This window comes from Drosophila takahashii, chromosome 3R (assembly GCF_030179915.1).
Source record: "Drosophila takahashii strain IR98-3 E-12201 chromosome 3R, DtakHiC1v2, whole genome shotgun sequence".
NCBI lineage: Eukaryota > Metazoa > Arthropoda > Insecta > Diptera > Drosophilidae > Drosophila > Drosophila takahashii.
The window spans coordinates 5,428,502-5,455,562 of NC_091681.1; the positions used below are offsets into that span (position 1 = coordinate 5,428,502).

A 27,061-nucleotide genomic window follows, 5' to 3' on the forward strand; every position below is an offset into this window, starting at 1 on the left:
ACCGCGACGTCATCGGCGAAACCTACGATGTTTACTCCTGGTTGGAAGTCCAGTCGTAGGATGCCATCATACATGGTGTTCCATAGTAGAGGGCCTAGAACAGACCCTTGCGGAACTCCGCCCGTGACCCTGTAGATTTGTGGGCCGTCGTCTGTGTCGTAGTGTAGCCATCTGTTATCGAGGTAGTCGCTAACAATCGCCCTTAGATATGGTGGGATATCTAGTCTCTCGAGGGCCGAGGTTATCCTGCTCCACGATGCGGAGTTGAATGCGTTTTTTATATCCAGTGTAGCCACCAGACAGTACTCTTTGGTTCCTCCAAGCCAACGTGTACCCGCTATAGCACTCCGGGCTATTTTGTCTACCGTTTCCAGGGCATCCAGGGTTGAGCGAGCTTTCCTAAAGCCATATTGGCTATCGGACAGTCCACCGGCAGCCTCTATTGCCTCGCCTAGTCTTTGACTAATGATGCTTTCAAGCACTTTCCCCGCAGTGTCTAAGAGACAGATTGGTCTGTATGCAGACGGGTCGTCTCTAGCCTTCCCCGGTTTCGGTATGAGAACCAGGTTTTGCTGTTTCCACCTTGTTGGGAAACGGGATTGTGACAGGCATTTTGTGTACATCCTAGCGAATGTTGCTGGGTGGAGGCTGATCGCCATCTTGAGGGCCCTGTTTGGTATGCCGTCAGGACCGGGCGCCTTATTGTTTGACAATCGTTGGGCGATTTTGACAACCTCTTCCTGTGTCACTGGTTGAGGTTGGAGGATCGATGGGATGGCATCCTCTTGCCGCTCTTCTTGGGCAGGGAATAAATGCCTGACTATCCCCCCAAGTGTTGCAGAGTCTGTTGGTGCACTGTTTTTGAGCCCGTTTGTCTTCTTCATTACCACCTTATATGCTCTGCCCCATAGGTCGTTTTCCGCTTCGTCACACAGTTCGTGGAAGCATCGCTTTTTGCTGGACTGTATAGCCTTTTTTAGGACTTTCCTCTTTTGGGTGTATATCTCCCTGAGAAGCAGGAAGCTTTGGTTTCCCCGCGACCTGTGGTAGGCTCTTCTAGCACTTATGCATTCTCGGCGGGCTTCTTCAATCTCCTGATTCCACCAGTAGACCGGTCTGTGTCCATTGAAGCGTCTACTGCATTGCATGCTGGCGTCGCAGGCCTCTTTGACTTTTGTCATCACCGCCTCTTCGTGTTCGAGAGCTTCCATTCCTGCTAGAGTTGCCCTGAATGTTTGGATGTTTAGAGTCCCTTCTTTGTAGTGACTGCGAGTTGAGATTCTCGGCGCGGATCTTTGCATGTTGAGAGTGGTAATAATGGCTCTATGGTCGCTCTCGGTGTAGGCTTCGCTAATTTCCCATGTTGCCGACGCTGCCAAGCGTGTGCTTAGGAATGTGAGGTCGATTATCGACTGTCCTCCTGCTCTACTAAATGTGGGGTTTGACCCGGCGTTCAAGAGGAGTAAATCTAGTGAGGCGAATGCCTCTACAACTATTTTTCCTCTGGCGTTTGTGTACGCTGACCCCCATTCGGTGGCCCATGCATTGAAGTCACCAGCGACCATCGCAGGCGAGTGTAGGCTGACATCGATGACCAGGTTGTCGATTGCCTCGCTGAAGTCCTTGAGAGGCCAGCTAGGGGCAGGTAGCAGCTATAGACCCACATGTCATTTAGCTTGGTCCTGACGTAACCTTTTGCAGCCTGTGTGTGTGTGTGTGTGTGTGTGTGTGTGTGCCCACAGGGATGCTTAGGGCTACTATCGGTATATATTTATCGTTATACCAATATATTTACGGTTATGCTTAAGATTACTATAGGTCCTATATATATGTGTGTATTAATATATGTATCGGGCTGTCACATAATGATGATTTGGTAATAAAATAATTTGTTCCAAATAACAGGGTTTCTACTCCGCCAAAAAACTGAGAAGTTTATTTTTGAGCTATCAAAATGTTTGAGGACCAAATATGAAGCTACCCAAGCTTTATGCTGACTCATCTGCATTTACGGAAGATATATGTTGGCTTTTACGGAAACTTGGCTTAAACCAGAGATTGCCGTTAACGTCTGAAAGAATTCACTCTCATATGCCTAACGAAATTGAGTTTGTTAGTGTTAAAGTTTCCATGCAATCCTTATCTATTTTCGTAACCTGTTAAAATATTCCTACTAGCTCTGATTTAATACTTTATGAGCACCATCTGTCTGCAATAAAATCTGTTCTATCCCTTTTTTCCAAAAGAGACCTTTTGATCGTTTTGGTTGACTTCAGTCTCCCTGATATTTGGTCTCCTCCTACTGATTCACTTGTCGCTATGACTAAATCCTTTCATGACTTTGTGGACGGCCTTTTAGAATTGTCGTTTCACCATGTAAGCTTTAGTCATTAAATAGACAATTAGATCTTGCGTTTGTTTTACCTTCTTGTTGTACCTGAAAACCGATACCATCCAACAATGGAATTGACAATTTGCCTCCACTACCTTGACACCCTCTTTCCTTTAGTTTCTCCAACTAAAATGAGATGCTTTCGTAAATGTGACTATTTTAAATGCGAAGGAAAAATGTGAACTAGTGTGAAAAACAACTAATTGTACAAAAGAAAGGAAAGCACTATTCCTGCTCTCCCGCGCTCGTATTGCTTTTCATTTCCTACACGTTGCGCTTTTGCTGCTTAATGCAAAGTTTCTAAACTAAAATCCTTGTCTTGTGCGGATGGCTTTTACCCCCTCACATTTTTACTATAGAATTGGGAATAGCCTCTTCCCATAGAGTCAATCCGTTTGAAACGGTTGGGATTTTTGACAAATGTGAAACTCGTGTTCCCACAGAACTCCATCCACCATCCAATAACAGCTGACTGAAGAGCAGTTGCTCAGCTCAACATTAACGAAAGGGGATTTCAACTCGGGAAAACTGTCGTAAAATTGCGTACTTCTAATCCTTTTGTAGAATAATACTGTTGAACATTTATATATATTTAGCAGGGACCGTAAATAACACAGGCCGACAGTGTCTTTGGTGCAGCCCTATGGGCATTAAATTGTGTTAATATAGACGGATATAAGCATATCTGCATACTTAGTTTTCGCGTTTAACGGGTGGTATTTGTGCAATCGCGGTTTGGAAAAAATAGCAACATTAATTGTTTGGATTTAAGATATCCTCGAGGGTCTGTGCTTAGTTGTAATAAAACCTATGCCTAAAAATTGCTTAGATGCCATTCTACATAATTGCATTCAAGGTTCCATCATAATTTGAGTCAGTCAAAGCCTATGAGCCATTGAAGTAATTTGTTCACCTCTATTGCCAACCAACTTGATCCGGTGAACAGGCTTAAAAAAATACAAGGAAAAATATGTGCCCTAAAATATTTGACAGGCATCTAGAGGCGTCTTTCACCAAATTTTTAAGATAAATAAGACCATTGTACGTCGAAGGATGGAATTTATAGAATTTTTTTCATAAGAACGTAAAAAGTAACAAGTATTTGTAAGTAACTCTTACGTAACGAGTTGGTCGTGACTTCACACAGTAGGTTTTTTAAAGATAACAGTGGCGTAGCCTTAAAATTGTGGGGGGAGATATTTAACAGGCATACTAACCCCTTGAAAATACAGTTTTTTGATGTTCGGCGCCTACTGCTAACCAAATTGAAAGGCAAATTTCTACGAATGTGTCAGATATTTATGTAAAATGGAAATTCAAAATATTTGTTACTTTTCCCGTTCTTACGGAAAAAATTCTATAAATTCCATCCTTCGAAGTACAATAGTGGGTTTTACCTCAAAAATTCGGGAAAAGTTGCCTCTAGATGCCTGTCAAATATTTTACGGCACATATTTTTCCTTGAATTTTTTTAAGACTGTTCACCGCATCAAGTTGGTTGTTAATAGAGGTGAACACATTACTTCCATGGCTCAAAGGCTTTGATTGACTCAAATAATAATGGAACCTTAAATGCAATTATGTAGATGGGCATCTAAGCATAGGTCTTAATACAGTTGGGCAAGGACCCTCGAAGATACCTTAAATCAAAACATTAAATGTTGCTATTTTTTCAAACCGCGATTGCACAAATACCACCCGTTAAACGCGAAAACGAAGTATGCAGATATGCTTATATACGTCTATATTAACATATTTTAATGCACATAGGCCTGCACCTTTTAATAAAGTCAATTTTGTGGACCTGTGTAATCATTATTTGAGATTTTTATTTCAAAAGTCCTACTGAGGTTTTTACATATTTTAATTAATAGGCTTTGATTCACTCAAATAATAATGGTACCTTAAATGCAATTATGTAGATGGGCATCTAAGCCATTTTTTGGCATAGGTCTTAATACAGTTGGGCAAGGACCCTCGAAGATACCTTAAATCAAAACATTAAATGTTTCTATTTTTTTCAAACCGCGATTGCACAAATACCACCCGTTAAACGCGAAAACGAAGTATGCAGATATGCTTATATACGTCTATATTAACATATTTTAATGCCCATTGGCCTGCACCTTTTAATAAAGTCATTTTTGTTGACCTGTGTAATCATTATTTGAGATTTTTATTTTACTGAGGTTTTTACATATTTTAATTAACAATTAAACTGGTTTTTATGCACTTTATTAGACATGAACAAATAACAGTTAATTTGCTTTCCAGATTTTTGTAGACTTTATGGACAAGAGTAAAAAGAACCGCTTGGCTTTTACGATTTGTGAAAAATTTCAGGAGCAGCAAAGACCTTTGCCTTTATGGCGAACTTACAGCTAATGAGTTAGTTGATGCCGAAAATGAAATACACAGAAAAATTCAATCGGATTCTGTTGTGACTGCGCCGATAGAATACGGGAGTCAATGATTAGCAGAAATCTGCTATGGGGTCTTTGCTGTTGCTGATTAAGAAAACAAACGGGTTTGCTTCAATAGTGTCACTTGAATTTAATTTGAATTGATTTTGGAGAGCAGAACAATGGTTGGCAAGATAATAATGTGTGTGCAGCTTTTTCTCGTTGAGATCGTGAGTTAATCCAAAATCGTAATGGCTGCTGAACTTAGAGATGGGTCCGTTGCACCAAGAGGACCGGGTCTGGTATCGATAGGAATCGATGAGGTATCGATTACACAGGTACACAGCCAAAAATTTCCACGAACCATTTCAAGTTTTCCATGATATTTGGGTGCTCCTGAGTAAAAGTCCCATACAAAATTATTTTCCATCACCTACAGGTTCCGCGGTATAGCTAAGAATACAAAAAACCGATGTTTGCCGACATTTTGAATTACGTGGCCTATATAATTGGACCAACCTTTTTTATTTTCGGTAGGACCTACTCTCAATACATCAAGGCATTCCTAAAAAATAGTCCCCATTGTGAACCATTGCCCATGTCTTTGGAATTCGACGCCAAAGTTGAAAATCCCAAAATTGTAGAGATTTTTCTGATGGAAAAACAATTCTGAGGATTAAATCTTGAATGGAAGTAATTTTAACTATTCATTGTATCTATTGTTCATTGTATGCTTTAATTTCGGTTTAAAGCGTTTTCATGAGAACATTTTATTGGATTTCTTATACTAATAAAACCGATTTTTTTATTTCATTATCTACTCCTAAATGTTGTCAAATTTTGAATAAGTCATGGCAACCTCTAAAACTAAGAAACTAAAATACGTTCACTGAACATACACAGAGAAATGTAAATGTTTACTCCATTCTGTAGGAGGCCTTGACTTTTTTAAAATTTGACAACATTTAGGAGTAGATATTGAAATAAAAAAAACGGTTTTATTAGTATAAGAAATCCAATAAAATGTTCTCATGAAAACGCTTTAAACCGAAATTAAAGCATACAATGAACAATAGATACAATGAATAGTTAAAATTACTTCCATTCAAGATTTAATCCTCAGAATTGTTTTTCTATCAGAAAAATCTCTACAATTTTGGGATTTTCAACTTTGGCGTCGAATTCCAAAGACATGGGCAATGGTTCACAATGGGGACTATTTTTTAGGAATGCCTTGATGTATTGAGAGTAGGTCCTACCGAAAATAATAAAGGTTGGTCCAATTATATAGGCCACGTAATTCAAAATGTCGGCAAACATCGGTTTTTTGTATTCTTAGCTATACCGCGGAACCTGTAGGTGATGGAAAATAATTTTGTATGGGACTTTTACTCAGGAGCACCCAAATATCATGGAAAACTTGAAATGGTTCGTGGAAATTTCACAAAGTTTAATTTTGTGTTCCTGTGTTATAGGAGTGTGGTATACACTAACGTTAAGTACTGAACGTTACGACAACAAATGACCGTACATGCCGCCCCGCAATGCTGGGTCCAGCATTAAGACATCCTTCTAATGGTAACTGAAAGAAACAGGTGAAATGTTTGCTGTGGTATGGATGTGAGATCAAAGTGCGTGTCTATTGTTCAATATTAGCTTTCTCGACTTAAGCTTTCGTGTAATTAGGAATGGGTAATCTGCAGAGCTTGGATACTGATCGCTTATATGTACCCGAAATTGTATAGATTGTTGCAACTCGTACCATCCCATCGGCTCCAGGGTGTAATTCTATAATACGACCTAGTTTCCAAGCGGTTGGACCTGTCCTGCCGTCCTTGATAATAACTAGGTTATTGACGTGCAGGTTTTCTTCCTCCTGTGTCCACTTAGGGCGTGCCTGAAGGTGAGACAACCAGTCTGAGCTCCACCTTTTCCAGAACTGGCGTAGGATCCTTTGTCCCTCCATGAACTGTGTGTTGAGCGACTTGTCCTTGTAACTAGGTATAGGAAGCGATTGCATGCAGTCTCCGATGAGAAAATTGAGCTGGAGTCAACACTGTCAGATCGTTTATGTCCGCAGTTAACGGGCATAATGGCCGAAAGTTAAGACATGCTTCGATCTGAATAAGTACGGTTGATAAGTGTTCATAAATCATTGGATATCTTTTGAAGGAACGGTGAAGATGAGTTTTTACGGCTTTGACGTTAGCTTCCCAGAGTCCTGTGTGAGTTCTGGGACGACTATCTGGTTGATTTCCTGCCGGAACTCGTTAGACCACAAGTGTAGGGATTTATCTGCTGCTAAAAAATTTGTGCCGCAGTCACTGTAACTGTGCCGCACAAATCCGCGGCGTCCGATGAACCGTTGGAGAGCCCAGAGGAAATGTTGTGCTGTGAGTCCTGTCACCAGTTCTAAATGAATAGCTTTACTGGCTAGGCAAATGAATACTGCAATGTAGGCCTTGTATGTAGTGTGTCCTCTAAACCTCGAGGACTTGACCTCGATAGCTCCTGTGTAATCCACACCTGTGGCTTCGAACGCTCGCTTCGGCGGATTAGCACGATGGTATGGAAGATCTCCCATTAATTGTCGAGAGAGTTTAAGGCGATGCTGAAAGCAAGCCACACACTGTCGAAGAACTCCTTTTACCGCTTGTTTGTCATTAATGATCCAAAACTGCTGCTGGGTGATCGCACGAGTAAGTTGCACTCCTCCATGCATGGTATTCAGATGGTAGGATGATTGGCGTGCGTTGTTAAGTGGTGAGCTGCAAGGCGTTTCGAAGTCTACCCCGCACTCTGAGGATCCCTTGTGCATCTATGAATGGCGACAGTTGGCTAAGCTTGTTAGAATTTGGGAGCGATTTGTTTGTTCGCAACTTGGACAGTTCGTTAGAGAATGCTTCCTGTTGGACAATAAGAACCAGCGTAGACATTGCCTTGGAAAGCGGAGCCTCCTTTTTGCAGCGAGCATTGTGGATAAAGCTATTAATGAATGCTGTGGAAAATACAAGTCGATTGACGAAAATGACTCAATGAAGGAATCAGTGGATGAGCAGGTGTGAGCGTGTATAACCTTTGCTGCCTGTTCTTCGCAGAGTGTGCTCGGATCTGGAGATGTCGGAGTTACCTTGGGCCAATGATCTTCGGGTTCCTGCAACCAGTCTGGGCCGCTCCACCAGAGCTTATGATGCGCTAGCTGTAGTGGTGTTAAACCGCGCGTTGCACAACCCGCAGGATTGTCCTGTGTAGCCACATGGCCCCGCTGAGAAGCAGAGCTAACCTCTTGGATACTGCCAATTCGATTTGCTACAAAAGTCTTCCACCTGCATGGATCTCCATATATCCAGTGAAGTACAATCATGGCGTCTGACCAGTAGTGCACTGTGACACGCAACTGAGGCACGTGAAGTTGCTGCTGGATCCATGTGGCGAGCTTGGTAGCCAGAACTGCTCCTGAGAGCTCCACTCTTGGTATGGTGAGAGGCTTTGTTGGTGTAACCCTACAGCGAGCTGCGACTAAGTGTGTGTGTATACTTCCAGCAGTGTCGAGTACTCGAAGGTAGGCGCATGCTGCATACGCGAGGGACGACCCATCGGAGAACATGTGCAATTGAAGCGAGATCGCATTGCTGAAGTCGCAGCCGAACCAGCGTGGTACTCGAATGTGTTGAACTTCTGGAAGCTGTTCGAGATATTGCTGCCAACGCTCGGCCAAAGATTCTGGTAACATGTCATCCCAATCGAGTGCACTGTAAGTGCCATCAGGTTTTTGCATACGGAAGCTCCATACGTCCTTGAGGAGAATCTTGGACATGACTATCGGGTGCTAAAAATCCTAATGGATCGAAGAGCCGCGCCACTGTTAATAAAAAAGAGACCTTTTCGAAAGTGTGGGATTGATCGTGAAATGGATTTTGAATCCGTAGACGTCAAGGTTGGGCTGCCACTACAGTCCAAGCGTTTTAATACTGTCTTTATTGTCCATTTCGAAGATTGAGTGGTTGCAGAGATCTACTTCGGGAATATCGCTAAGCAACGCTGGGTGGCTTGCTGCCCATTTGCGAAGATACATACCGGCAGAGCGGAGGGCTGCTATGACATCGTTTCGTACTCGAATGGCACCGTCCGTGGTCTCATGGCCGCTTTGTACGTCATCAACATAAATCTCCCTTTTCAGCACCTTTTCTGCTAGCGGATAATTTTCTCGTTCGTCCTGAGCTATTTGGTGGATCACTCGAATCGCCGTGTATGGCGCTGATGCCGTTCCGAAGGTAACTGTGGTAAGACGGAACTCTTTCAACTCTCCGGTTTTGTCACGCCACCAAATGCGCTGGAATTGAGAGTCCTCTGGATGCATTTCGATACATCGGTACATCCTTTGGATGTCAGCCATGAAAACGTAGCGATAACAACGCCAATTTAGAATCACTCCTCCCAAATCGTTCTGTAGAGCTGGGCCAGTACATAAAACGTCATTCAGTGGTTTCCCGTTGGAGCTCTTACAAGGGGCGTCGTAAACTACCCTGAGTTTGGTAGTCAGGCTGTCCTCCTCAAGGACTGCATGGTGTGGAATCGTGCTGCAGAACACGCCGAGCTTCCCATTTGTGTTGGTCTGAGAGTGACTGTCTTCGCTTGTAGTGACTTCCTGTATTTGTTGTAGGGGAGAGTGGGGTAATTTCGTCAGTATTTTTTCAAAGCTATTTTTTGTCCATCTTGAGACACGTTATCATATTTCTATTTTTATTGTTGAATGCGGTTAGCACCAAGCTTTAAAATGTGACATTCTCCTATTTTTTTAATTACCTTGGTGATTTATACAAAATTAAAAAGTAAAACCAATATACTAAGGCAATCTCGCCACACAGAGGGGGGTAAAATCGCCACACCATTGGGGCAATTTCGTCACCTGAAAAATGTAGGGAACTTTACGCCTGTAAGTATGCTACACTGATCAAGCGTACCATTTTTGTTGACGTCCTATATTTGTTGCTGCTGCCGGTAGTCTGTTCGTTAGCCAGCTCGTCAAATAAAAAAATATGTATTTAAAATAGGTGCGAATTTACCCTAAGCATAGGTTGGTGAAATTTCCCCAGACAGTACTTTTTTAAAAATAATTATTTTTCTTCCGAAATTAGGCGCGAAGTTAAAAATCACTAACCCAGAAATGCACATTACAACACTGTGTATTATATAAAAAATCGTGTATCTTATTCCTTTTGAATTGTGGCATACAGAAAAAATTTCGTCGAGAACTAAATGTAGCTTTTGAACTTTTAAAACACATTTAATATTATAGCTTAATTATCTTGGCCTTCTGTGCAAAAAAATGCATTGGTTGTGTCATGCCGTCTTGAGAAACTAAAACAAAAAAAATTATATATTTTTAAGACTTATGGATTCCGAGATATTGCAGGTGACGAAATTGCCCCTGTGACGAAATTACCCCACTCTCCCCTAAGTCAAAATATTCCTCGATTGCTTAGACATATTGTTGATGAAGCTTATCGCGATGCTGCAGTTTTCGCTCAAATGCGTGGAAACGATTCAAGGCTATATGTTTTGACCGGCCTAGAACTTGTGACGGGTCGAACAAAGTTTTCTGCGGTAAGCGGACCATGTATTTTCCGTTGGGCTGTCGAACATGGGTTTGACGAAAGTGTTCTACATACCATCGTTCCTCTGTGGTGAGTTGGCGTTCAGACGGCACCCTATCTAGTTCGAAGAACCTTTGCACCAGATGATCGAGCTTCGTGACGTTGCAACGGACAGTGATGGAGTGTGTCATGGATTCCGTCACTGGTCCAAAAACAATCCAACCAAGAAGAGTGTTTTGTGCGATTGGTCCACAAGCACGTCAATATTACCGGATCGGTCAAAATTGGGATCGGCGAATTGCAATCCTTGAAGGTGTTGGAATGAGCGAGGGTCGATATCCGATTTTGGAAGGTGCCCTGTAAGTGTACGGAGAATAAATGCAGTGGATACAAACGATGTAAACTGGGAACCTAAAATCGAGCTTAGGAAAAAATTGGTACTATGTCGACAACGGTTGTGAGAAGAATCCCCGATCCCTGTTATTTCCGCAGATATGGGGGTGCGTGAGAGACCCAGCGTCTGTACTACGCTTTCGGCGATAAGTGTTCCTTCCGAGCCATGGTCAATCAACGCTCTGGCCAAAACAGATTGTCCCGTTTGCTTGCTGACAATTCGGATTAGGGCCGTGTCGAGAATCGTGGTGGATGGATTTCGATGTGTGGCAACTGCGCTGAGGAGTTGCGTCTCGTTCGAAGCCGTTGAGCCGGGGGCTAAGCTGTGCTGTTGAGACAAAACAGATGAGCGTGATGCTGCGCTTTGTTGGGTGCCCTGCGCGCTATGGACACCATTCGTTGGCTGTCGCGATAGGGCAGAGTTGGTAAGATGTTGAGCTATGTTCGGAAAATGCAGTTGGCGTTGGCCGCACTGCAAGCAATTGCGAGTGCTGCTACAGTGGCTAAGCGCGTGGCCTGTGCTGAGACAATTGAGGCATGCTTTGATGCGTTCGGCGATCGTATTACGAGCAAAGCAATCCTTCGCGAGAAAACTGGGGCATCTCCTGAAAACATGGTCTCGTTGGCAGAGAGTGCACTGGCGTGCTCCCATGTCAGTAGTCACATGAAAGCTGTGGCGGTTAGTGGAATTGAAGGTGGATCGGTTAGGCGCACGTGGATGGGAAGATTGTCCTGGAGTTGACCGAGTTCCTAGTGGTTGATTTCGATTTTCGATGAGGTCGATGCTAACTAGGCGCTCCAGAAGGAAAGTCTCCAACATCGAAAAGGTTGGAATCACGATGGAGCTCCCCAACGAGTGCTCCCACGCTTGCGTTGTGCTGCTTGGCAGTTTGGTTAACAGATGATGCACTAGCCAGTGTTCGCAGAAGTCAACGTCTATTTTTAAACGGCGAAGATCACTAATGCCAACATTAGCCAGGGTTAGCACGTGCCTGATACATTCTGCTGCTTTCTTGGGAACCGACTCGAGACCATACAGTGCTGCCATGGTGTGCATAAAATGGAGACGAGGATTGTTGTAGCGCTTGACGAGGAGATCCCAGGCTACAGTACAGCCAGAATCCGTTAAGGCCATGTGACTGACATCCTGGTCCCGCGTGAACCTGTTCCACAAATCCTTCTGTCTCGCGTGCAATTAAGCGAACGGATCGGTTGGGGAAGTATTGGCTGGTGAACCTGTCTTTTTATCGTCGTTACCCATAGTGTTATTGAATTTACAACAACGCACTTGAAATCACAGCCCTCACATACAAACATACATCGGCTTCCAGTCAGTCTGTGTAGCAGTTTCCAGTTTCAACAGAAAGAGCTTTTCTTAAAGTTGGAATGGATTACTTCGGTCCTATCGAGGTATTGGTAAACAGAAGTCATGTAAAAAGGTATGGTGTAATTTTTACTTGTATGACCACTCGTGCAGTTCATTTAGAAATAGCAGAGGACTTGTCTTGTAATGCATTTATGTGTTTCGTCAGTTTGGTTGCCGTCGTGGCTTTCCAATAAAACTATACTCAGACAATGGGACCAATTTTAAATGAGCAAGTAAGGATCTTAAGATAATAATTGACTATTGGTCAAATGATGAAATACACAGTTCTTGTCACAAAAAAATTGCACATGGTCGAGTTTAATTCAATCTATTAAAAAATATTTTTGTTTCTTACTTAAAGAACGATTACCAAAAGAGCACACACTTAAAACTTTGCTTTGCGAAATTGGATTCATGATGAACAGTCGTCCACTTTTGTTTGTGTCATCTGATTTACCAGATGAAGAGCCTTTTACGCCAAATAATATATTAATTAATCCAAATTTTAGAGAATCTTTCATTCCGATGTGTCGGATGGAGACCTAAAATTGTTAAATATGTGGAAGGCTTCTCAGAGCACTAAGCGCTCAATCAGTAGTGAATTTGTATGAAAAATAGCGCTGATTTTAACATGGGCATGTCCTAGGGCCTCATCACTGCCAGAAACTAGCACTTTCTTAGCACCTGTTCATCACCATTTGGTTCATCAACGGGGTGGCGCCTGTCCGGCGGCAACGCAGAGAACCTAAGACGACCTCATACCCGTAAAATATCCTCAACCAGAATGGGGGACAGTCGCAGCAGTTTGTTTTGGGAAGGGATCGGCTTTGAGGATTTTACAGATCGAAGGTCCGCCGTGCACGATTCCTCCTGAACCATCCGTACGATACAAAACATGGCATCGTCGAGCTCGGATATTTTTTTTTTTTTTTTTGTATTCCTTTATTTAACAACAACAATGACTATCTAAACTAACAATATTGACTAAGCGTGATTAGGGGCGACTTCGCACGGTACCGCCGCAAGGCATTGCTTCGCGCGAAAAATGGCCACCTAAACCGCTGCTCCTCTCCTTTCCCTCTCCAGCGATCGCAGCGTCCGCAGAACGTTTGCTGCAAATGCTGCTGCTGCCTCCCACGTCCTTTGGTTCCCTATCATCAGGGGAACGAGGGTTTCCGGTTGGACTCTTGCCCCGGCTATCTCCTCCAGCACTTGGCGCTCGTGGTTGAACCGGTGGCACTCAAACAGGACGTGCTGAGCGTCCTCCGCAATCCCGCTACCGCACTCCGGGCACCCATCCTCCGTCTCGTGTCCGTACTGCTTTAGGTAGCTCCGGAAGCAGCCGTGACCGCTTAGCGCCTGCGTTAGGTAATAGTCCACCTGGCCATGCTTGCGATTTACCCACGCCTCGATGCAAGGGATGAGCTTGTGGGTCCACCGTCCTTTGCTCGAGATATCCCACGCTTTCTGCCAGTTGCTGACGCTCTGCATTCTGGAGCGGGCCCTGGCCTCGGCTTTGGCCCTCGGATCATCCTGGATGAGACTCAGGGTGGTGCGGATATCCTTGGATTCCCGTACCAGTTCTCCCAGCGGGACTTGGCCAGCGATGACTAGAACCGCATCGTCAGAGATGGTTCTAAAGGCGCACGATATTCTGATAGCGCACAGACGATATGTCGAGTTGACCTCTCGCATGTAGCTATCCTTAGCCGTGGCCTCCGCCCATACCGGTGCCGCGTACAGCAATTGTGACCTGACCACGCTCGCGAGGAGTATCCTCTTGTCCTGTTTCGGCCCTCTCGTGTTCAGCAGGATCCTGCAGAGCGATCTTGTCGTCTCCCTCGCTTTCTTGTTCGCGTACTCGAGGTGCTCGCGGAACGACAGGCGTGTGTCTAGCATTACTCCCAGATACTTCAGGGCACGCTGTGACTGAACTGTGGTCCCACCGACCAGGATCTCCGCCGTCTCCACCACTCTCCTGCTCGTGATTAGGACAGCCTCTGTTTTTTGTGCTGCCAGTTCCAAGCCCGCCACAGAAAGCCACGCCTCCACCGCTTTAATCGCCCTGTTGGCAGTCGCGACTATGGTTGGCACATGCTTGGAAACCACTACCAGCGCCACGTCATCGGCGAAGCCGACTATGCTGGTGTTGCTCGGCATTGGGAGCTTTAGGACACCGTCGTACATAGTGTTCCACAGCAAAGGCCCGAGCACCGAACCCTGTGGGACTCCGGCAGTGACCTCGTAGATCCTTGGTCCGGATGAGGTGTCGACGGACAGCTGCCTTTTGCTGAGGTAGCTGTGGACTACGTTCAGCAAGTACCCGGGGATGTTGAAGGACCTTAGTGACTCCAGCGTTCTTCCCCAATCCGCCGTGTTGAACGCATTCCGGATGTCGAGGGTCACTAAAAGGCAATACTCCTTCGTCCCTCCCTTCCATCTTGCGCCTGCGATGGCTTCAGCCGCAATCCTGGTTACTTTCCCGATCGCATCCAGGGTTGATTTTCCCTTTCGGAACCCATATTGGTTGGGAGAAAGTCCTCCTGCGCTCTCAAGGGCGGCGTTCAGCCTTGCTGCTATGACCCTCTCGAAGACCTTCCCGATGGTATCCAACAGACAGATGGGCCTGTACGACGAGGGTTCTCCCGCTGGCTTTCCCGGCTTCGAGAGTAGCAGAAGTTTTTGGCGCTTCCACCGGTCGGGAAAGGTCCCTTCCACTAGGCACTTGTTGAACAAATCTGCTACCGCCTTCGTCTGGAGAGAGAGCAGGGCCTTGACTGCTCCATTCGGGACTGAGTCCGGTCCAGGTGCCTTTTTATTGGGTAGGACCCTAGCAGTCGCCAGGAGTTCAGCCTCCGTGACAGGACATATGGAGTCACTGATTCCACTAGTGCAGCGGGGAATGGAGTGCCTACGTCCCGCTGGAAAAAGCGCTTGTACGATGGCTTCTAGGGCCGACGGGTCTGATGGCGATCTATTGCCAGCACTCATACGCTTCACAACCATCTTGTACGCTCTTCCCCAAGGGTCGTTCTCGAGTTCGTCGCAGAGCTTCCAGTAGCATTCCCTCTTGCTGTCCCTGATCGAAAGCTTAAGTGCCTTCTTCGCAGCCTTGTACGATTCGTTGAGGGATTCCAGGTTCGGTGTGCCCCTGGCACGCTGGACCAACCTTCTTGCCCGATGGCAGGTCCTCCGCAGCCTCGCGATTTCCTCCGTCCACCAGTACACAGGCGAATGGTCCTTGCGGAATGTCCTTCGTTGGTCCATGCTTTCATCGCAGGCTTCCTCTAGACGAGCTGCCAGCTTGTTTGCTGCATCGTCTGCAGTGTCCCCATCGGAGACCGACAAGCCTTCCAGCGCTCTGGCAAAGGCTTGGGTACTGAACGTGTTCTGTCGGTAGGCCTTCCTGAGTACAGCCGGCGGCAGTCTGTTGCTCGCTGTGACGCCAATGGTCAGAAGTATGGCTTCGTGATCACTGGCTGAGTACACATCGCCGATCCTCCAGGATGTTCGGCTGGCTAAGGAGCTGATCACGAACGTGAGATCAATTATAGATCCACCACTGGCTCTGCTAAAGGTTTGCTGGGAGCCCTCGTTGAGCAGGACAACATCAAGCGAGGCCACGGTGTCTGTGACAGCGCGTCCCCTGGCGTTTGTGGATGGGCAACCCCACTCCTCGGCCCTGGCATTAAAGTCCCCTCCAACCACCACTTTGGTTTTCCCTCGGAGGTCGCTGCAGAGGTCGTCCATGATCCGTTCGAAGTCCTTCACGGATACGCTTGGGGCTAGGTAGCAGCTGTACACCCAGAAGTCTCCAATTTTTGCTCGGACGAACCCATCGCCCGCCCTGATGTTGGTCATCTCGAGCCCGTCTCCGCCGCAAAGCCATAGGGCTGCTGTGCCATTTATGTCAGAGGCCCATCGTCGATCGTTTCCGACCTTGTAAGGTTCGCTCAAAATTGCCACCTCCAAGCCCAGCTCTCGAACTGTCTGCATGAGCAGATCCTGGGCCGCCCTGCAGTGATTCATGTTTAGCTGAATCAGTTGCATGAAGTCGATGTTGTGCTAGCACCACTGCAACCGGAAGGGCATTTTTTGCTGCCTGTCTGGTGCGTCGTGTCCTTTATGCCCGCTGTGGCGCAGGTGAGGCACCGCGGTTCCTTGGAGCAGCCTGCGGCCATGTGGCCCGGCTCACCGCACTTGAAGCAGTTCCCGCTCCTGTCGATAGGGCTCTTGCATCTGATCGCGATGTGGCCTAGCTCCAGACACTTGAAGCACCGCGGTGGACCGCCCAACTCCCGGATCCGGCATAAGGACCAGCCGATCCTGATCTGCCTGTGACTCGTGACCATTTTTCCTTGAGGAACTGGCAGGCTGAACACGGCCGTCTGTGTACCAGAAAAGCTAGGGCGGATACTGCGAATCTTCACCTTTCTCGCATCTATTCCATACTGCTTAGCGATTGCAGCTGGAAGCTCCGTCTCCCTCACCAGCGCGTCGAGACCTCTGACCTCGAAGACCGTCACCTTGGAGTCCTCAGTTATAGCGCGGACCTCGGCGTTGCTGCCAAGTACTTGCGCTATGTTCTCCCTCATTTTGTCTGCGCTCTTCTCGCTTGCTTTGGCCACTTCCAGGAGGAGGTTGCCATTTGCCGTGCGCCGAACCTTGTTCACACAGCTGCCCAAGTCTGAGAGCTGGTTATCATCCCGTCTGGTGACCATCGCCAAAATTTCACTATATGTTTTCCCTTCCGCTTGGACAATGACGGCTTCCGGGCGCTCACGCTTGCCTTTTTTGGTCTTGCCTCTCGCTCTCCTGGTCACAGTGCTCCATCCGTTTTCTGGCCCCATGCCGACGCTTGACGCTGGTCTGCGTGGTTGTGCGCTGACCGTCTGCTGGACCTGTGGCACTCTCGAGGCCGGTACCTTGGTCGCCACGGGCGCCGACTTTGTGCGATCGCGCTGCTGCGGCCTGCTGCCCTCTATGGGTTGGGCTACCTCCTCGGGGAGACTCTGTTCGGTTTGAACTGTTCTCGCCCTAGTCCAGACCTTCATGGTTTGCTGGGCCTTTTCCGCGGTATCCAACTTGCGGTGCGAGCAGTTTGGGCATACCATTTCAGCCTCAGTGGGCCCCTCCTTCTCGGCTACGTTCGGTGCGTTCAGCCACGCTCCGATGCTGGACTGCAGCTGCTTCATGCGCGCTAGCTTGGCCTTTGTAGCCATCGTGATGTGGCGCACCTTGCCATCGTTCACGCTGATCAGGACTTCATCCAGGATCCTCCCTAGCTCCGACAGGTTGTCAAGGACGGAAGGCTCCTCTGTTGCCTTGCTTTTTTTTGGCGGCGTGTTCCTCTGAGCGTTTGGGCTGGTCTCTTCCAGGGCTCTTTTGGGGGTGTTGTTGTCCCCATGCTCAGGGGCCATGTGTGGCTCCAAGGTGCCGCCCGGCGTACGAACCGGGGTTCGCCTGAGCCGGCTGCTTTTCCTGAAAGCCAAGGGCCCTTCTACGTTATTATTTTCTTGGCTTGGTGCTTTATCCTCAGTGGCGGCCAAGTCAGCCACCGCCACATCGGTTTTCTTTGGAATATTTTTTAGGGCCTCCAGAATCCTTGCCCTGGCCGCGGGTTCCCCCGCGGGTGGATTTCCACATTTGTGGCTGCCACCTGGAGTATTTTCGTTTTGCGAAGACATTCCTTTGAACATGTGCATTTTGGCCCAATGCGAGGCTGCATTTTATACCTGCTGCCAGGTGTGTTAGCTGCCGGCCACTGTGGCTCAGACGCAGACCACGCAGCCGCCCAGTATGGGACAGACGCTACGTGGGTTTTTCCAGACCGGGTACGTTTCCATCGCCGGCCGAAGATTTCCCTCCGACGTATTGCTGATGGAGGATATACCGCCCCGTCTCGGTCGCCAGAGCCCCGTTTTGGGTGTACCGCCTGGGCGGTGAGGATGGCAGTCAGTCAGTTCCATGACCTTTTACACCCGTGCGTACCTCGGCGGTGAAAAACGCCAAAATTCGTCCTCTTTGCCAAGGATCGCGAGCAGCAGCCCGGAAAAGTGTGCTGCGGTTTTTGGCGCGATCCACAAGTGAAGCTCGTAGCAATCAGCTTCCGGCAGGCAGCGATAGTAGCCGCCATAGGGGGCGCTGTGGTGCAAAGCTCCGTGAGTGCAGAGCTGCAGCGCTGCCAGCCTTCTGCGAGTCGCCCGTTGACCAACACTGGTCGCAGCTGATTTTCTCGATCAGCTGACGTGACCGGCGGAATTTTGTGGGGGCATCCACATTTGCTGCACAAAGAGAGTGTTGGGACACAAAGAGAAAGTGGAAGAGAAAGTTCGATGCAGAGAACGATCCCCTCTCCCCCCCCCCGACCAACAACCTCGCTCCGAGTGGTAGGAGCATGGAGTTCCTCACCTGTGGCGGTGGGCTGTTGCCTCGACAGGTGAGTCCACGACGAGGCTTTGTGCGCCTTCTGACCACTTTTTGTTGCAGGTACACTGCCACTGCGCGAGTTTTTAGGCGGAGCGCCCGCGCAGGCGTCCGTCCCAGAACTTAACACACACCAACTCCCAGCTCGGATATGCTCAAGGATCCTGCGTGTCGGCTCGGTTTGTGCGAAGCGTTGAACACGAAACGCCTTAGGTAGGCGACCACTCGAACGGCTCGACTATACGTGGAAAAAACGGATGATAAATGAAGGGACTGGAGAGGCGTGGTGCATCGGTAAAATCACGCTGGGAAACTGCTTCGGCCAAGAATCTCGCTCGAGCGACAACCAGCATGGCCCTCTCCACCACAGGGTAAAGTTCTGCAATTCCTTAGGTGTCAGTCCTCTGGCCGCGCAGTCCGCTGGGTTGTCTTCGGTACCCACGTGCCGCCATTGACTTGGGTCCGAATGGTCCAGGATGAATCCGACTCGATTGGCCAAAAGGTCTTCCACCTTTGTACGTATCCAGCCAACCAGTGCAAGACGATAGTGGCGTCCGTCCAAAAGAAAGTCTCCACCGGAACTCCGCCCAATTGAACCGCTGTGGATAGCCATGTGACAAGCTTGACTGCTAGAACCGCTCCGCTTAGTTCCGTCATGGGTATGGTTAACGGCTTGACTGGAGTGACCTTTGTCTTGGCCGCAAGCAAGGTCGTGCTGACGTTCCCGTTGACGTGCTCGACTCGCATGTAAACCGAGGCAGCATAAGACGACGACGACCCGTCGCAGAACGCATGCAGCTGCACACCGGCTACGGAGGCCGGATCTGACTGACGGCGATGTCCTCGATTCCTGGGAGGTCGGAGCGAAACGCTCGCCAACGCTCCAGAATCGCTGCTGGCAGCGGTGAGTCCCAGTCCAACGACACCTGCACTCCCTCGCTGTTCGCCACCTTGACCGAAGTCACCTCCTTTAAAATGAGCTTTCCAGCTATGATCACCGGAGCTATCAGACCTAACGGATCGAAAAAACGCGCGATAGGGGCCAGCAAAGTCCTTTTCGTCGTGCAATCTGGAAAGTCAAAATTCATTATACCCTTGTAGAGGGTATTATAATTTCAGTCAGATGTTTGCAACGCAGTGAAGGAGACGTTTCATAAAGTATATATATTCTTGATCAGGACCAATAGCCGAGTCTATCTAGCCATGTCCGTCTGTCCGTCTGTCCGTCTGTCTGTCTGTCCGTCTGTCCGTCTGTCCGTTTCTATGCGAACTAGTCTCTCAGTTTTAAAGCTATCGCGATGAAACTTTCCCGACAGTCGTCTTTCAATTTCAGGTAGTACATATGTCGGAGCGAGCCAGATCGGACCACTATATCTTAGGGCTTCCATAGGAATATTCAAACAAATATGAGAAAATTCATTGTAACTTTGTAGGAAGTAGGCGTTTTGATTCTTGACTACTTAAAAACAAAATTTAAGTAGAAACGCTGAATCTGGAATCCCTGGAACTGCACCGAGTGAGCATTACTTTATCTGCAAGGGTATATAAGCTTCGGCTGGCCGAAGGTAGCTTCCTTTCTTGTTTTAAACTTGAAACAGTACATCCCCAACGCTTTTACCGGATCCCTTGTATCCCAATTTAAAAGCGTCTGGTCAAATCGATGCTCCTGCGGAGCAGAGCCTAGCAGTCGCGGGTCGTTACTCGAGCATTTACGCAATTCCATCCGAGCGGATTTTATAGCTCACACGACCTGCATCCGCTTTTCCTCCGCATCCTCCATAGTGTGACCTCCGGATAATATGTCGTCCTCATATATCTCCCCCATTAAGACCTCGGCGGCCCTTGGGAAAGAATCCTTCTCGTCCTGCGCCAACTGGTGTATGACTCTAATGGCTGTGTATGGTGCGGATGCCGTCCCGAACGTCAGAGTCGACAATGCGTTTGTCTTGATGTTTCCATCCGCCGCCCGCCATAAAATCCGCTGATATTGTGTGTCCTCTGGGTGAACGTCAATGCAGCGATACATTTTTTGTCTTTTTGGTCTTCGCGGAGGCGTCAAACACTATCCTTTGCTTCGTGACAGAATCTTCTGCCTTGTAGACGGCATGGTGGGGTTGCACATGATGCAATCCGGCTGGAGTGCGTACACATAAACTGCTCTCGGATCCTTCCGCGGCTGCGATTTGTCCCTAGGTAAAATACTCCTCAATCTCCTCAGCGTACTGTCTCCCTTGCACCGGGCGGGCCGAAAGTCGCCGCTCGAGCTGGAGAAACCGGTTAAGGGCTCCTTGGTGAGATCGTCCCAACACGATGTTGTGATCCAGATACCCTTTAAAAGGGAGGCGCACTACGTACCGTCCATCCGTACGTCTGGAATGCGTTCTTTGGAAGAACGATTCGCACCACCGATCCTCCTCCGTACGAGCCGTCCGGTCTGGTACGGTCTCGATCTCGAGAAAGCCCTTCAGAAGCGACTCCGCCTCGGAGACTACATGATGGCAACGGATCCTGGTGGAGTTGGTCGCGTCGGCGGCTTGACCTGAGAGAATCCATCCCAGCTGAGTCTGTTGAGCAATTGGCTCCGTAGAACTTCCTATTCGCATACCGGACATCATGATCTGCGCGATGAGGTCCGCTCCCAAGATAAGGTCAATCCTCTTCGAAGGGTAGTACTCCGGATCAGCCAGCGGAAGTCCATGAATGTGGGTCCATCGTTGCGGCGAGAAGCTTGTGCAGGGCAGCAGCGAAGTGACCGTGTCCAACACGTATGCCGAAGAGACGTCTAACGAAAAACAGTTATTAGTGCTTAGAACCTTGAAGTTAACCATGTGCTTGCTCCTGGACCCCATCGAAGATCGCGGCTGCAGCGACGACGTATGGGCCGAGGGCGTCTGCGGAGCGATGGCGGGCTGAGATCCACTCGGCAAGTGCAACAGCGTATGATGACGCTGACCGCAAACCTGACACCATTTGTTGCTGGTGCAGGGGGGAAGCGCTTGAGCCTTGCTGAGGCAGTTGATGCACAGCTTCGCCCTGCCTACAACCTCCTTACGCCTCCACGCTTGCATAGCTAGAAACGTCGGACAACGGCGCAGAACGTGACCGCCGTCGCAATGATGGCACCTTAAGCATACGCCAGTCAATGATGTGCCTCCCCTTCTAAGGCCTTGACGCGCTTGAAGGCGGCGAGACACACGTTGACGGTGCTGAGCATAGTCCGAAGCGCTTTCGACGACTCCTTCTGTATTTTCGGCAGCAAAAAAACAGCGTTCATGTGATGAGCGAAAACCAGGCGCGGGTTGTTGTAGCGCTTTAGCATCAGGGACCAAGCTACCGAGAAGTTTGAGTCGGTGAGCTGCATTTGGCGCACGTCGCACTGTGGGGCGCCTAGAACAAAAAGCCTGCCAAAATGGTTTTATTATTTTAAGATTTTTCAAAATGTTTAAATGCAACTTTAAAAACAATTGAATTCTCTATACAAATCAAAAGGAAAGAGTGATCTGTGATGAATGGTTCTCCCACTACAGATTTATAAAGTGGATTTTTCGATATATAATTTTAGCCAATAAGAAAAAAAGGTATTTTTACACATCTTTGAAATTTTTCTGAATGCGCCCAAGGGCCTAAGTTGTATATGTAACGATTAAAATTTTAGGAGCAACCAATTCTTAAAATATTAAAAAAACAATAAAAATTTTAGATACATAATTACTATTTTTTTTAATTTTTTAAAAGGGGTCCAATAAAATTGGGATTTTTTGGATATTTTTGGACGTAAAGTAGTGTTACACCCTAGATCCGCGTTTAATTCTTTTTTTTTTAAAGTTTAGATATGTAACTACATTGTCTGAAAAAATTAGCCTGCCCTTTTGTGCCTCTTCTGAGAAAACCGCAGTTTAAGTTAGCAAGAAATGTTCATAATTTGAAATATCGTCAGCCCTGGTTATCCGCGCGCCCTAACATCATGAAGATATTTTACTTATGTAAAGGTATTAATGAAGATAATGATAAATTAATAAACAAATTTGGGTTTAAAATTTTAAATTATGTTATTTTACTAAAAATACAGATATGAAATAAATACCGGTTTCTACCAATTTTTTTTGAAAATATGCTATATTTCCTTGATTGATTCTATGACATCTATAAGATATCATTGACCAATTAAAAAAAAGGTAAGCATGGAGCTAAAATGATAAATATCCCAACTTATATGAACCAATATTGAAATAGAACCGAGACATTCCCCCTTGTAATAAGCGTTTATATGGTACCTATAAGTTATAGTTGACCGATTTGAAAAAAATATTGGGAAACTTAGAACCCTATAACTAATTTATTTATTTTTTTTTCTTAAAAAAACAATTTTTTTTCTTAAAAATTTTTTACAACAAAAAAAATTCACTAAAAAAATTTACCTTATGATGTTTTTTTACATCTTTAATTGCCTTTAAGAATGCCCCATCAAAAGACATTCGCTATAGGGCTCCGCTGATTTAAGGCAGACTTTTGGCTTTTTCGCCCCACTGTGCGTCGTTATCGCGTCCGACCGGGAGCGATTCCTTAAGAAAATGCAGCTCTTGCATCCCGGTAAGCGACAGATTGTTGAATACAAGGCTGTTGAATGGGTCAAAATAACCTGGCCAGTCCACGGCCGCACCTGAGAATTTGGGAACTGTCATTTGTGGCATCGTCATGCGAACCTCAGCCGTCGGTCCGACAGCAGCGGCCACCGTCGCGGTCTGAGACTCCGCTGGCACAAACTTCTCTTGATCCTCGGCGAAAAGACAATAGGCGTCCATGTACCGTTCTTCAAACTCGGAACGTAAATGCTTGGTAACATACGCTGATTCCGCATAGCCGTCTATGTTGACAACCTGCTCGTGAGCGATCAAAAACGCACTCCGCAATTCCTCTATTTGCTGAAAACGTCTTTTAAAATATACCTGCGTTGTACTACTTGCCGCGTCCTTTCTATATTTTTGCAAAATGTTTTTCAAGGCGTTGTGCCTGTCAACTTGGAGGTTAATAAATTGATCCAAGGACAGCGGAGTTTCTGGTTCCAGATCCATGTTGAATAGTGTAAATAAAACCTTCCCAGCTAATGCCGCTCAGCTAGGACACTTATTCCTTACCCAAAATTCCAGTACAAAACCAAAGCGGAGAAAACAAACGGTACGTCCCGCCTGAGCGCAGATAAGCTATTATCTAAAGCGGCGCTTAACAATAATCCGGTATGTTTCATCTGGGTTCGTCGAACCGCGTGAAGTTGCACTGCACGAACTAACTGAGCTTCCCCCGCGCCCTTCTTGTAACCTTCGTAGTTATGCTTTTATATATATTTAAATTGTTTGCACATTATTAACAAATGCTTGCAGACTTCCCCTCATGGGCCACCATGTTAAGTTGTGTCCCCTTCTGCCGGCAGCTAGGGGTCATAGAATTAAGGGGCTCCTTTAGTCATACAAACACTTGGAAAGTTAATTAGTTAATTTTACTATTTATTTGTGGGCTTCAAGTGTGTTATATATAACAAGCAATCAACCAGAATAGCGCAGCTTCGTTAGCGTCGCGGGGCAGTTCCGAACTCCAACTGCCCTTTCCCTCTCTCTCTAGAAGTATCGATAGCTCCCTTTTGCCCAAATTCTCTGCCGCTATTGTGTGTGTGGCCAGATCGTCAATCTGAACATGTTGAATTTCATCGCCTTTATCAAAAGTTTTTTTCTTTTCACTTCATTTTACAACATCACTTTTGGTAAATTTTTTTCATACTTTTACATTAAATTAATAGATTTTTACCAACTACAGTGACTTGTAGGGTCTTCGGTACGTTTGTCATGGCTTCCGGAATCTTGGTGAGGTCCGTTTTCGCGCATGGATATTTTTCACACATCTCCGGAGGCTCTGCAGGCTTCACCTGACCAATGGGATCTGAATTTGGAAAATATATATTTTTATAATATATTATATAATATTAGAATATTAGACAAGAACGATAAAAACTTACTTAGAAACGCAAGAATAACATCCTTATGGGCTGTAGGACAAAATGATCTCATCTGAAATTATATTGTTTATGCACCTTGTACCATCAGCTTGACCTAAAAATAAAACATACAAATTCAAAAAATGAGAAGCTATAATAATTTTGACAAGACAAAGTTAAAATACCCATTAAAATTACTTACCTAAAAATTCATTCTTGATTAATAGCACTTTTGTTTGAACTCGAAAACAACTTATCACAGTTAGAACGCAATTGAAAAACGCGGAACGACGGCGCCTGCTTTTCGGAAATATAAAAAGAATACTGAGCGAGAAAAACCAAATCTACATTTCAATCTCTCTTGTTGTTCTTTTCCCTTTGCCACGATCGCGCTTGCATAATTTGAGAGAGAGAAATTTGATAGAGCGTCGTCTCTGGCGCCGTTTAGTCGGCTCCGTCGGTGACGGTGATTGAGAGAGACGGGTTGGTGAGCGAGTCGCTTCTGCCGAGGCAAAAGACCCATTGTTAAGTTAGCTAAGACGTTAAGATAAAAGGAAACATCTACAAAAGACCCATTGTTAAGTTAGCTAAATTAAATGTTAAGAAAACAATTTAAAAGCTTAAGTATTGCCAACTGAATTATAATGCAATACTTGGGAGAAGAATGTTAAACATTTATATATTTTTAGTTCAAATTTAAATATTAAACGGACGATCAGTGTTAAAAAATACATTTATAATTTAGCCCTTTTAAAATAAGAATTTTTGTAAGGACTGAATTGGCGCCGACAAAATAGGCGACCACTTGCGAAATAAAGTGTCTATGTGAACGACGTACAAATCTGAGACGCGCATTTTAAATTTGGTCTTTCGATCGGATATTAACTCTACAACCTCAGGTAAACCCTCAACAAATACAGTAAATAGATTGAGATAATAGTTTTTGGGGCGGCGGTAGCTTGATCGTAGAAGTGGTTGAGTTCCAAGGAGATGCGGCGAAAAACCGCGCGGAAATATGTATGGAAAATACGGGGAAAACTTTCGGGGTTTTGCGCGACGTGCGGCTGTTTATTTGTGCACTTGGAAATATGAACTAATTACAATTATCTAAGCTTAGTGGCTCCAGAGTGGAGCGGTGACTTGGGGGAGAGTTGGAGAGGGGGAGCGAAGGGCAGTGCGAGCGAGCGAGATGTGGAGATCTGGAGAAAACTGCCGCTCGACACTGCCTGCCGAAACTAAACGCCCTTTTGGCGTGAACAAAAGTTTAAAAACATATCTGAACATTTATTACATATCCTATAACGAGTATGCACACATATTTCTGACCTGCTCGCAAATGCTTTCCCGCTCATAACTAACTATAAATACTTCAACAACAGCCAAAAAGCAATGAGCTGAAGGATTATTTAATTTTTTCCCGCCATCGATTTGATTTGTTCTTGTAGTCAAGGTTCCACTTTTCACAGTCAAGAGGAAGAATTCAGAGTTGCACCGAAAAAACATCGCCTAACTATCGGATAAAAGAGCCCGTCAAACTCCGTCAAAATTGGATGGCGGCCTAACTGGGAAATTTTCGGAACGGCAAAACCTTTCGGACCATCCGTTCAACGGATGGTGGATGGAGCTCTGTGGGAAGCCTATTTTACTGTGCAAACGCGCAAATGTGCATTGTGTGGGCGCTTTTTTGTATTGTATTGTATTTTATCATTATAACAAAGTTTATGCTCAAATAAAACTCCCAGGTCTTGTATAGTAGAAATACGTTGAAGGACATTGCTGTCAATGGAGTACGAATACAAAGACGGATTACGACGATAAAAGGTCATAACATTACATTTAGAATAGTTAAGATATAAATTATTGAGTTTGCACCAAGTCTGTAAATAGTCAAGATCTAATTGAAGACGAGAACAAGAATCCGGTAATGACATAGACATACACAGTTTAACGTCGTCAGCAAACATTAAATCAGTTGCGGACTTAATAACTTGAGGTAAGTCGTTAATCAACAAGCCAAATAATAAGGGTCCCAAATGACTTCCTTGACATAGAGTTTTGGACGTTATATCATTATATTTCACCCTCTGACAGCGGTCTGTGAGGTATGAAAGTAACCACGCTAACAACTTTGGAGGGAACCCCATAAGATTAAGTTTTTTATAAGTACACAGTGGTTTACCGAGTCAAATGCTTTGGAAAAATCCGTATAAATAACATCAGTTTGTTGCTTATGGAAAAAGCCACGGTTTACTAATGAGGTAAACTCAAGCAAATTGGTGGTAGTAGATCGGCACCTGGTGAAGCCATGTTGACATGGCGAAATAAGCGACCGACATTGATGCTGCAATTGACTAGTTATTAATTTTTCGAATAATTTAGGAATAGCACTGAGCTTTGCAATCCCCCGATAGCTAGCAATATCGGACCTATTACCTTTTTTAAACAGCGGAACAATGAAAGATTCCTTCCAAGCGGATGGAAATTTACATTGATTTATAG

General features: G+C 46.0%; 1 protein-coding gene and 1 long non-coding RNA gene across 2 annotated transcripts; both read right to left on the reverse strand.

Annotated features, from left to right (window-relative positions):
* Positions 1 to 8,743: 8,743 nt before the first annotated feature.
* On the reverse strand, positions 8,744 to 11,919 carry LOC138913297 (uncharacterized). Its single transcript, XM_070216549.1, has 3 exons — positions 10,833 to 11,919; positions 10,615 to 10,748; positions 8,744 to 9,442 (listed from the first exon to the last, which is right to left on the reverse strand). Exons 1-3 carry the CDS (start codon positions 11,917 to 11,919, stop codon positions 8,744 to 8,746), a joined length of 1,920 nt encoding a protein of 639 aa, XP_070072650.1.
* Positions 11,920 to 24,090: 12,171 nt separating this feature from the next.
* Positions 24,091 to 24,851, reverse strand: LOC108058546 (uncharacterized). The gene is made up of 3 exons (XR_001769961.3): positions 24,765 to 24,851; positions 24,584 to 24,677; positions 24,091 to 24,507 (listed from the first exon to the last, which is right to left on the reverse strand). It is a non-coding gene; the product is annotated as an uncharacterized lncRNA (long non-coding RNA).
* Positions 24,852 to 27,061: the final 2,210 nt, after the last annotated feature.

What these genes read in the sequence shown, in the direction of transcription:
- LOC138913297 (XM_070216549.1), bottom strand. Translation starts at nt 11,919, where the DNA reads ATGGCCTTAACGGATTCTGGCTGTACTGTAGCCTGGGATCTCCTCGTC. An exon ending in TCACAACCGTTGTCGACATA is followed by an intron (nt 10,749 to 10,832) that starts GTACCAATTTTT and finishes GTACACTTACAG; the next exon opens with GGCACCTTCCAAAATCGGAT. An exon ending in CGCACAAAACACTCTTCTTG is followed by an intron (nt 9,443 to 10,614) that starts GTTGGATTGTTT and finishes CAACAAATACAG; the next exon opens with GAAGTCACTACAAGCGAAGA.